This window comes from Nyctereutes procyonoides, unplaced genomic scaffold (genome assembly GCF_905146905.1).
Source record: "Nyctereutes procyonoides isolate TBG_1078 unplaced genomic scaffold, NYPRO_anot_genome, whole genome shotgun sequence".
Taxonomy (NCBI): domain Eukaryota; kingdom Metazoa; phylum Chordata; class Mammalia; order Carnivora; family Canidae; genus Nyctereutes; species Nyctereutes procyonoides.
Window position 1 is genome coordinate 8906351 of NW_026575133.1, and position 12498 is coordinate 8918848.

Here is a 12498-nt window from a genome sequence, read left to right on the forward strand (position 1 = left end):
ATTTTTGGTTTGTAAATACTCTTTTTTTCCTGTATGAGATAAAGGAAAAAATGCACAAAACATTAGTTATAAATCTATGTTAATGGACACATAATGCATAAAGATGTTATTTGTGATAATAACAGAAAAGGTAAGGGACAGAATTGTATTGGAGTAGAGTTTTATATACTAGTGAAACTAAGTTGGTGCTAATTTGAATTGGTTTGTTATAAAACTAAACTGTCGGGCAGCCCTGGTGGTGCAGCGGTTTAGTGCCGCCTGCAGCCTGGGGTGTGATCCTGGAGACCCGGGATCCAGTCCCACATCAGCCTGCTTCTCCCTCCACTGTGTCTCTGCCTCTCTCTTCGCTCTCTCTGAATGAATGAATGAATGAATGAATAAATAAATCTTAAAAAAAAAAACCCTAAACTGTCAGTTGTAATCCCCATGGTAACCACTAAGAGAACAACTAAAATGTATATAGCAAAGTAAAAGACAAGGGGATCAAAATGGTACTCTGCAAAAATATCAACTATATACAAAAGAAGGCAATAATGGAGGGATTAAGGAACCAGAAAATATGATAGAAAACAAATAACAAAATGGTAAAGTCCTTTTTGTTTTTACTAGCAATTACTTTAAATATAAGTGGATTAAGCTCTATAATTAAAAGGTAGAGAGAGGCACAATCAATTTAAAAAATGATCCAATAGGGATCCCTGGGTGGCGCAGCGGTTTGGCGCCTGCCTTTGGCCCAGGGCGCGATCCTGGAGACCCGGGATCGAATCCCACATCGGGCTCCCAGTGCATGGAGCCTGCTTCTCCCTCTGCCTATGTCTCTGCCTCTCTCTCTCTCTCTCTCTCTCTGTGACTATCATAAATAAATAAATAAATAAAAATTTAAAAAAAAAAAAAAAAAAAAAAAGAGTACTTTAAAAAAAAAAAAAAAAAAAATGATCCAATAATACTCTGCCCAGAAGAGAACTTGAGATTCAGTGACACAAATAGGTTGAAAATGAAAGGATGGAAAGATATCATCTGGGCAAATTGTAATCAAAAGACAGCTGGGGTGCCTATACTAATATCAGACAAGCACATTATTTGCTGATAAGAGGCTAATTCTCTAGGAAGATATAGCAATTATAAACACATATATTTTAAGAAGAGAGCCCCAAAATATATGAAGCAAAAGCCAATAGAATTGAAGAACTAGTTCCATAATAGAATTAGAGATTTGACCATCCCACTTTCTTTTTTTTTTTAATTATTTATTTATGATAGTCACACAGAGAGAGAGAGGCAGAGACAAGGCAGAGACATAGGCAGAGGGAGAAGCAGGCTCCATGCACTGGGAGCCCGATGTGGGATTGAACCTGGGTCTCCAGGATCGCGCCCTGGGCCAAAGGCAGGCGCCAAACCGATGCGCCACCCAGGGATCCCCCCACCATCCCACTTTCAATAATGGATAGAACAAGTATATAGAAGATCAATAAGGGAATAGAGGATTTGAACACTATAAACTAATTAGACCTAAGAGACATATAAAGAACACCACACTCAATAATAGCAGAATACACATTCTTTGAAAGTGCAAATGGAACATTCTCAAATATAGACCATACGTTAGGTCATAAAATGAATCCTAATAGATTTTAGAAGAAATCTAGAAAATTTTGAAATAAGACAAAACATCTGTTCTGACCACAAGGGAGTGGAACTAGAAATCAATAATAGAAGGAAAAGTGGAATATTCACAAATACATAGAAATTAAATAACACATTTTAAAATATAATAGGTCAAAGAAGAAATAACAGGGGATACTAGAAAATACTTCAACATGAATGAAAGTGAAAACATAACATGTCAAAACTTATGAGATGCATCTAAAGCAGTATTGAGAGGGAAATTTATAGCTGTAAACATATATGTTAAAAAAGGAGAATGATCTCAAATCAATAATCTAACTTTATATCTTATAAGATTATTAAAAGAAGACCAAATTTAACTCAAAGCCATTAGAAGGAAATAGGAAGATTAGAAGAGATAAATGAAATAGAAAGCAGGAGATCAGAGAGAATAAATGAAACCAAAATCTTTTAAATCAAAATTGACAAACCTTTAGCTAGAATAAGGAAAAGGAGAAAAGACTCAATGTGCTAAAATCAGAAATGAAATTAAGGACATTGCTACTAACCTTACAAAATTCAATAAGAATATAAGGAAATACTGTGAACAATTGTATGCCAACAAATTAGATAAACTTAAATGAAATTGAAAAAGTCTATAAACACGCAAACTATAAAATCTGACTCAAAGAGTAACAGAAAAATCTGAATAAACTATACTAACTAAAGACTGAAGCAGAATTTAAGAACCTCCCAACAAAATAAAAAGCCCAAGAACAGAAGACTCCATTGGTGAATTCTACCAAATATTCCAAGAAGAATTAATACCAATTCTTCTCAAACTCCTTGTAAAAATAGAAGAGGAGGGAAATACTTCCAAACTCATTTTACAAGACCAGCATTACTCCACAAGAAAAGAAAATTACAGGCCCATATCCCTGATGAACATTGATGCAGAAGTCCTCAATAAAATATTAGCAAACCAAAGCCAGCGGTATGTTAAAAGGACTGTATTCACATACACACACTCCTAGATATATGCTCAAATTGCTGAAAACTAAGATAAAGAGAAAATCTCAAAGGCAGACATATTACATTAAAAGGAACAAAGAGGACAGCCCCGGTGGCGCAGCGGTTTAGCGCCGCCTGCAGCCGGGGGTGTGATCCTGGAGACCCAGGATTGAGTCCCACGTCGGGCTTCCTGCATGGAGCCTACTTCTCCCTCTGCCTGTGTCTCTGCCTCTTTCTTTGCTCTCTCTGAATGAATAAATAAATAAATCTTAAAAAAAAAAAGGAACAAAGATTTAAAAGTAGACAGTAGACTGCTTGTTAGAAACTCTGTAAGTCAGAAGAAAATGAACACCTTTAAAGTGAAAGGGATGAAAGAAGAGGAAAAACCCTGCCAATCCAGGGAACCTGGCAAACTATCAACAATGAAGGTGAATCAAAGACAATTTCAGATAAAGATAAACTTAAGAGAATTCATTACAGGCAGACTTGCAATTCAGTTAAATGTTCTTTAAGCAGAAGATTACAGTACAAGACACACCATTTAATCCACACAAAAAAATATCTCTTGACACAGTAAAAATGGAAGGAAATAGAAAACGCTTTTTTCTTATTTTTCATCACTCTAAATGATAATTATTCTAAAGCAAAAATGATGGCAATGTTTTGTGGGCGTAGAGCGTTTGCATAAAGTAAAATATATGACAACATTAGTATGTAATTCCCACATAGTAAAAAAATCTCCAAATATTTGGAAATTAAATAACACACTTCTAAATAGCCCATGAATCAAAAAAGAAGTTACATGGGAAATTAGAAAATATTTTAAATGGAAAGAAAATGAAAACACAAAATGTCAAAATTTGCATAATACAGCTAAAATGGTGCTTTGAGAGAAATTTATAACATTAAATGCTTATATTAGAAAATAAGCAAGGTCTGAAATCAATGATATAATCTTATCTAAAATTAGGTAAGTAGACTGAGCTTAACAAAATGATGGCATATTAGATTGAACATTTAACTTTGTAGTTCTGAACTTTTTATACCTTAGAATCATCTGGGAGCTTTAAAAAATACTATGCCTAGGGGTGGGGCCTGGACACATTCGTAAAGTTCTTTAGGTGATTCTAATATACAGCCAGGGTTAGGAATCACTGATTTAACTGAATGAAAATTATTTATCACAGAAATGGGAGAATAATGAATAAATTTGGTACAGCAGGTAGCATGTTGGCTTTCTTCTCCTTTAAAAATGATAATTACCCGAATCACTGAATTCAAGTCTTCAATTATGCTCTTGTTGATGAGAATAGCATCAGGATACTCCAGTAATAACTGAAAATTTTCCAGCTCCACTTGTCCTTGTTTAAGGAGAATTTGGATTGTCAAATTCAACTGGAATCTCACTTTCTCCTCCTGCAATCTACATTGAAAAGACTTCAAAGTAAGTAGTTGTAATATATTTCAAATTTGACCTATTATCTGAGAACATAAAATTCAAACTTAATTTTCAACTTAAATTTCAAACTTAAGCTGAAGGAAAACCTATTGGAGATTAATGCAGAACATCTTTTCCTGATGATGAGCTTTCTTGGAAGTCTCTATATGATACCTCCTCTTGTTGCTATGAATAACACTTGGGCTGCTCAAAGAATGGTATGGGCAAAAATACATTAGTAAAGTTTTTGCTTTATGATTAAGAAAAGATTCATATAATTTTGGTTGCAAGTGGAAAAAATTGAGATGCTACCAAATATCATATTTATTAAAGTTCTGACTTTATGTATTGACTTCTGATATTTTATTAACAATGTTTAACCTGCGTGCTACTTCTATGTATTTCTTGCTAAGTCCCATGCCTCCTTATAGTCTAGATCTGAGGATGATGTATAATGATGAATTTGGGAGCATCAGAGAAGCATTTATCAAAGTGGTTGCAAATATGGAAGAAGTGAAGCAAGGACTTACAGCAGTATCCCAATCACTCAGCAAAATACAACAAGCTCTCTTAAAGAAAAAAATATTAGCTGGTTCGTTGTCTACATGGGAACTTATTGGATGTCTGCTTAGTCTTCCACAGCGTTTTCTTGTGTGCCTTGAGCCCCAAAGTGCTGACTAGCAGGAAGAAGGTCTTTGTATTTTTATGGGGAAGGAGCAGGTTAGAAATAGTAAGATTTTCCCAACACTTGCCTGTTTCGAATAAGAGCAATGGAACCCGTAGGTAAGTTCCATTCTGAAGTAAGGTCTTCTGTAACAAAATGCACTTTTTCAAATAGAATTTATAAAGCTCAGCAAGAGAGACCAGCCCATACCAGCTGTAAACCAGCAAGTAGGCTTTCTGCCCCATGACAACACAATCTAACTTAGTCCTAGACTTAGTCCTTAGACTCTGTGAGAAGGTACATGAATGAAAGTTTCAAATTACACCGTGAGTTCATGGAGCACTTTTTCAATTTCCTGTTGCAACTTCTCATCATCTTCTGTTCTCCTCTGGAGGAAAGCCATCATTTCCATTAAGCCAGCCGCTTTCTGCTTTACCTAAATAGGGAACCAAACCACAAACATCTCAGAGCATATGGGGCTATAGAAATAAAAGCAAACTAATTTTAAAGAACTTTAGAAAGCATACATGTTTTAACTTAGATACAAAGCTTTAACAGGCCCATTTTTCTAGGAGATTAATATGAATTTAAATACCTGCTATTATGTAATATAAGATACCTAAAACTTACATGGCACATTCCATGAATAATTTGAAAAATATTATATTTGCTTCTCACTAAAAAACAAATATGCAAGAAACTGTAATTTTCCTTATATCTTATCTTAAAATTTGTTCTTGTCATCTTAGATAAAATGATAAAATCATAGATTCCTCAGCAAAAACATGCCATGCTGATGCTTGTGGCACTGAATTTAGGGAATTTTGGGGAGAGGAGGCAAAGGGTGGTCAAGAAATAGCAAGAAGAAGGAATCTTTTCCCAATTAATACATTCTCAAATTATTACCTTTGCCACATTAAAAAAAGTATTCTAGCAAATGTTAAAGTAGGTTCTAGTGAAATATAATTCTAATCTATGCTAAAAGGGATGAGGACAACTCAAGACCAGGGCAGGGAGAAGGAAAGTTTGTATCTATAATAGTGCTGCCCAAGAGAAATACATGAGCCATAAATGCGAGCCATGTATTTAATTTTCAATTTTGCTGAAGCCACATTATAAAAAGTGAAAGGAAATGGTGAAATTAATTTCACTAATATATTTTATTTGATACAATATATCCCAAACATTATGACTTCAACTGTAATGAATATAAAAAATATTGAGACATTTTCCATTCCTTTTTCATACTAAGACTGCTAAATCCATATATATTTTCTTCTTATAATGTGTCTTAATCTGGCCACATTATTTCAAGTAAACAGAAACCACATGTGCCAAGGGGTCACCATTTTGGACAGCATGGACCTATAAGTATAGACCTATACTTAGCCCTCAATACCTCTAAAGTTAATATTTTATCTCATCATTTTACTAATATTACTAACTACTATCCTAGCAGGAAAACCTAAATAACTAGAATTTCTGGAAGCATTGATCACTATAAACTATATATTTGATATTAGTACACTGAAATGAAATGAAATTGAATATAATAAAATGTTATTATATACCTTCTGTTCATTTTCCACTTTCGCTCGTCTGGTCTTGCAGAAATGTTCCCAGACCGAGGGGTCCAAGCCTTCTGGCATGTTATTAATATTGTCCAAGTCATCCATGGCTTTCATTAACTGGGCAAATGTATCCTTACTCAATTTCCCAGATTCTGGTCTCTCTCCAAAAGGCACAATACTGGCTGTGTCTAAGTGAATTTTCTGTTTGTGAATCCTGGTATTAGCAATAAAAACCCATCAACCTTTGATATTCTCACACACAAGAAATCAATGTTAAATGATACAACTCTTAGCATCAGTACGACATTGCATGACACTTTCTTTTTGCAAGTGGAGGCTGGTAGGTGGATTATTCCAAAGAGAAAAGCATCCACTTTGACCTTCTTCCATACTTCCTGGATGCCCAGAATGTGACCTTGGCTGGAGTATCGATGTCCTTAAATGTTGTCAGCACTGGCAGCTTTACCTGCACTAAAGAAGTCTCCCTTCCATGTATTTTACGAAGGCAAGAACATGCCCAAGAGGAGTGTGGATATTCCCTGGTTACGTCCCACATATCCTCTGCTAGTATCCTTGTTGCAGATGAGATTAGCCTAGAGTATTTCAGATATAAACTGAACTAGAGAAGCACCTTTAAAAATCTACATTAATAGAATAGTGTTGTTTCCCTGGGCTCTGGTTGGGAAGGGAAGAAATGTGCAAAGATTTGTACTGGGCACTCACTATCAAGATGCTTTACAATATGCTGTGAGTTACTATTGTTATCCTCTTTCTCTAGATGAGGGAAGTCTGGGAGAAGCTGTTGATCCAAGACCCCAGGTCTGATAGATGATAGAGTTAGAAGCTAATTATGTTTGACAATGAAGCTTATAATTTTTCCACTGCTGCCTCCCAATATGTGGGAAGTGTTCCTTCTTTCTTCACAAGACTTATTATGATTCACTCCTTTAAAAATAGGGAAACCAAGATATGAGGCATGTTCTAGATTGAATTTCCTGGATTGCATATAACCTGTTAAAGGTGAGAGAATGAGTTTGTATCTTAGACACAAATAAGCCTACACTTTTGTGACCAGTTCCATGATTTCTAGCTTACCTTTGATTGAGAATTATGGAAATCTGAGTTTGCAAAAATTTGGAAATATGTGAAATAAATTCTAATGCTACTCTCAGTATAAAATCCAGATAGTTTAGGGGCAGCCCCGGTGGCTCAGTGGTTTAGTGCTGCCTTCAGCCCAGGGCCTGATCCTGGAGACCTGGGATCGAGTCTTATGTCAGGCTTCCTGCATGGAGCCTGCTTCTCCCTCTGCCTCTCTGTATGTGTCTCTCATGAATAGATAAATAAAATCTTTAAAAAAAAAAAAAAGCTCAGATATTTTAGAACCCTTTTTGATAATGATTATTTTCAGTCATTTATACTGGCATTTTCCAAACTTTCTCATGAACACAATCACTTGAGATGCCTAAGTGGTCAAATATGTTTGGAAAATACTGCTTACTCTATTTTTTTTTTAAGAGAGAGAGAGCATACACGTGCACAGGAGTGGGGCAGGGGAGGGGCAGCAGGAGAGAGATAGGAAGAATCTTAAGCAGGCTCCATGCTCAGCACTGAGCCTGACTAGGGGCTAGATCTTGTGACCCTGAGATCATGACCTGGGCAGAGATCAAGAGTCAGATGCTTAACTGATTGAGCCACCTCTCTATTTTTTATACATGGAGATCCAAAGGCCAAAAACAAAGAGAAATTCTTCAGTAAATTGCTTAACTTTTTCTTTTAACCTAGTATTTCCCCAAACTTATTTGTTCTGGAAGCCTTTTACATGTAATTCTAATTCATACTACAAGGATGTCATATTTGCTAGTATAAATCTTGGGAAAAATTATAGATCTGCATGCCATCTATGTCTTAAGAGGAACTACTTTCATAGCACTATGATAGTACAGTGCTTACCTAGATACTTAGTTTTCAGAAAAATGAAATTATTTTTCTTCAATGCTTACTTTAAGATGTAAGAATAATCTAAAAAAACCCCTGAGTTATGATAAAGACACTTGAACATTTTCACATAAAAGATGTTATGTTGAATATTTCCATCTAGTTGGGACTGAAAAAGCCAAAATCTAACAACACTCCTCTTATTTATGAACTTTTTTTCTCAAAAAATGATAGCAAAGAAGAAACAAACCTTGGTCGGCGTTTAAAAAGTTTGTAGAGTATATCCACCTGATGACTGGGAATTTCAGAAAATTCTTTTTTAAAACTGTGATCCAGAACCTAAGAACAGACATATCATTGCTTGGATTGCAACTTTGTTCAGAAGCCCTTTCTTTAGAGATGTGTGGGAAATATCAGAAAGGGAGACAGAACATAAAGACTCCTAACTCTGGGAAACGAACTTAGGGGTGGTGGAAGGGGAGGAGGGCGGGGGGTGGGGGGGAATGGGTGACGGGCACTGAGTGGGGCACTTGACGGGATGAGCACTGGGTGTTATTCTGTATGTTGGTAAATTGAACACCAATAAAAAATAAATTTATTAAAAAAAAGAAGCCCTTTCTTTGTTGACAATACTCTTCAAAATATAGGGTTGAATGACTTTGTTTTAAAAAATCCATGAAAATTTGATTTATAAAGTAGACTTCTTTAAGGGTGATCACTCACTATACAAGGATTTATCAAAGATTTATTTTGAATAGGAAGTACCTCTGTGAATTATAAATATTATTTCATATAAGGTTCTAGAAATCATTCAGAACTAAAATTTAACAAAATACCTGTATGCAAAATATGCATGGTATTCTATTCTATTCTATTCTTTATGTTTTTCTATCTTATTCTTTTACATTATAAAACTACTCATCATACATATGGTCCAGTAATTCCACTACTGGGTACTTACCTGAAGAATTTACCTGAAGAAAAATATGAATTTACCTGAAGAAGAATATGAAAACACTAATTCAAAAAGATACATGCACCCCTATGTTTACCACAGCATTATTTACAATAGCCAAATTTTGGAAGCAACACAAGTGCCCATCGATAGAAGGATAAAGACGATGTAATATGTGTATATTACATCATATATACGTGTGTGTGTATATATATATATGTATGTAAATATATATGTTGGAATATTTACTCAGCCATAAAAAGAATGAAATCTTGCCATCTGCAAAATACACAGATGGACTTACAGAGTATAATGCTTAAGTGAAGTAAGTCAGTCAGAGAAAGGCAAATACCCCATGAATTCATTTATAAGTGGAATTTAAGAAACAAATGAACAAAGAAAAAAAGAGATACACAAAAAACCATACTCTTAAATATAGAGAATAAACTGATGGTTACCACAGGGGAAGTGAGTAGGGGGATTAGGTGAAATAGGTGATGGGGATTAAGAGTACACTATATCATGTGTAATATATAGAACTAAGTAATACATAGAATTGTTGAATCATTACATTATACATCTGAAACTAATATAATACTATACACTAATTATACTGGAATTAAATAAAAAAAAATTCTGGTCATAGTCTACTAACATGATTTCTTGACCAACTAGTGAGGACTGCAACTTAATGTCTGAGAAGCCTTAAGGTCTTGGTGACTTCTCTCTCTCTTTTGTACAAGAGAAAATTTAAACCAGAGAAATTTATAAAAATTTATTTTCCACAGTGATTATCAGAAATAGCAATGGCTCAGAATGAAGTTCACTGATAACTGAGAATTATAGGTGGGGGGGGGGGAATCTATGAGGAAATTAAATTATATCCCTTTGAATCTTCCCCAAATCTAAGCAGCATCTCTACTGCATTGGTAAGTGGGTAACATAATGGCTCTCACTTTATCTTCTGCCAATAAGTTGTCATAGTTTTCCTTGTACACATCAAGGTCTTCTCTGGATTTCTGGATGGCCTCTGAAGACTGGTTCTATAATAACATCAAGAATAGGTCATTGGAACTGAGTTTTTCAGGATAAACAAAAATATTGGGGATGCTAAAAATTAGAAATTTCCTAGTACAAGATAAATATGTCAGTGTAATATCCATTATAGATAACATAGCAGAAAGTTAATCAATTGGAGACTTTGAAAGAACAAACATCTAATCACCTGTCCTAAGTACAGCCCGCTATGTGAGTGTGTGACTATGGAGCAGGGAAGTATGATGATAAAACTGCAGTCTTGGGATTCATATGGGCCTGGCTTCTGACCGACTGAATATATAAACAGGCAATGGCCAGACCATATATACAAATAGAACTCTGACCCACAACCCATGTAGCAACTAGCCAGGAAACCAAACCATATCCTCAGCAGCAATCAGTCCCAGACTGTCAGGATTTGATTAATAACTTTCAACTTTCCTAATTTTTGCCACCATTTCTGGCTTAGGACCAAACAGAGAAAGCTGAATATGCTCCGCAAATTAATCACATAGGCTGCCTGTCTTCTGATTAACTTGCCCCTGACTTCCCTGTGCCAACAACTTATTATTATTTTTTAAAGACTTTATTTCACAGAGAGAGAGAGAGCAAGTGAACACCTGTGTGTGTGGGGGGGGGGGGCAGGGCAGAAGCAGAGGGACAGAGAGAAGCAGACTCCCCACTGAGCAGGGAGCCCCATGGAGCTTGATCCCAGGATCCCAGAATCACGACCTGAGCCGAGTGCCCTGTCATGCCAACAATTTCTAATCAGGGTGCATCTGAAACTCTCTCCTCATTCCATTATAAAGCTTTCCCAACCCCCTGCCTGCCTTTGAGAGTCTGACAAATACAAGTGATAATGGCTGATTCCTTATTATATGTATCAAGCTCTGAATAAGCATTTCCAAGTCTTGCTGTTTCAGATTCTAATGAGTGACTTAGACATATTTGTAGCCTCTAAGATGGTCTCCTCACTTCTGGAAGAACTCCAGTAACTTGCAAGGTTGCTATGAATAGGGCTGCATTCAGAAGGTGCTTTGCATATGCTATTTAATGGGCTTTTAGCAAAAACTAAGTTCATGTGCCATATATATGATACTTTAAATCATTCATTTGTAAATATTCTTTATTAATACTACTAATAAAAATGACATCTTTAAAAATTATGTGACAAGCATTTTGCATTCATTGTGTCTTTAATGAAACATATCTATTCGTGCTATTTACTAGAGTTTTCCAGAATATGACAGCTTTTCATTCTATAAGGTAACATGTTACTTACATGTTCAGCAAACCTTAGGGTTCCAAGTGATCCAGGGAGAACAATATCCCCAGAGAGGAGCTTGCAAAGAGCTTAAAAGGTTATATGTTCTGTCCAAGGTCCCACAGTCCCACAGCCAGCCAGTGATTAAAAGTACGTCCTTTCAACCATGAAGCTATATTGTCTCATTTTATAAAATCATATGTCATATGAAAGTCTCGTGATTTCTTTTGAGTAAATTATTATAGATGCAGAATCATATAACTTCATGCATGAACACATAAGAGCGGGTGCTTTCACCTGACCCTGGAGCCAAGTCCCTGACAGGGAGCCAAGGAACACATGCAGCTGAGAGGTATGTGAAAGGAAGGAAGGGTCTAGGTGTGTGAGCTCTTGTTTTTTTAAAAAATATTTATTTGAGAGAGCAAGTGAGCATGAGCAGGGGGAGGAGCAAAGGGAGAGGAACAAGATGACTCTGTGCTGAGTGCAGAGTCTGATTCAGGATCGATTCCAGGACCCCAAGATCATGACGCCAGCTGAAGGCAGGTGCTTTACCCATTGAGCCACCCAGGTGCCTCTGAGAGTTTGTTAAACAAGGAACATGTCTGTTAGAAAATACTTGTACTCAAGCTATCAGATACTATTCTTACTTTCTCCTCCTGCTTCCTTGCAAGGTAGTTGTTCAGAAATGCTTCTCTGGAGTTTATTTCTTCATCCAACAGTAAAGAATATACAAGATTATTTATTTTCAATTCCTCCTGTAGAAACATTTTAAAAGGTGGAGAAAATGATCACTATGTCTATTTGAGAAGGGATTTTTTAAAAAAAGATTTTTATTTATTGTTTGACGAGGGAGAAGAAGCAGGAGGAGTGGCAGGCAGAAGAAGGAGAAGCAGACTCCTCCTGAGCAGAGAGCCTGATGCGGTGCTTGATCCCAGGACCCCGGGATCATGATCTGAGCCGAAGGCACATGTTCAACCGACTGAGCCACCCAGGTGCACTGAGAATGGATTTTCTACT

At 36.0% G+C, this 12498-nt stretch overlaps 1 protein-coding gene across 1 annotated transcript in view; it reads right to left on the reverse strand.

Annotated features, from left to right (window-relative positions):
- The window catches only part of CFAP43 (cilia and flagella associated protein 43), a 111605-nt gene that overhangs the window by 6161 nt on the left and 92946 nt on the right, over positions 1-12498 (reverse strand). The window contains exons 29-34 of the mRNA XM_055300310.1: positions 12129-12236; positions 10136-10222; positions 8475-8563; positions 6290-6503; positions 5042-5154; positions 3880-4039 (exon numbers count right to left, since the gene is read on the reverse strand). Of these exons, the coding sequence (XP_055156285.1) occupies positions 3880-4039; positions 5042-5154; positions 6290-6503; positions 8475-8563; positions 10136-10222; positions 12129-12236 (771 nt within the window). The remainder of the gene's footprint in view (positions 1-3879; positions 4040-5041; positions 5155-6289; positions 6504-8474; positions 8564-10135; positions 10223-12128; positions 12237-12498) is intronic.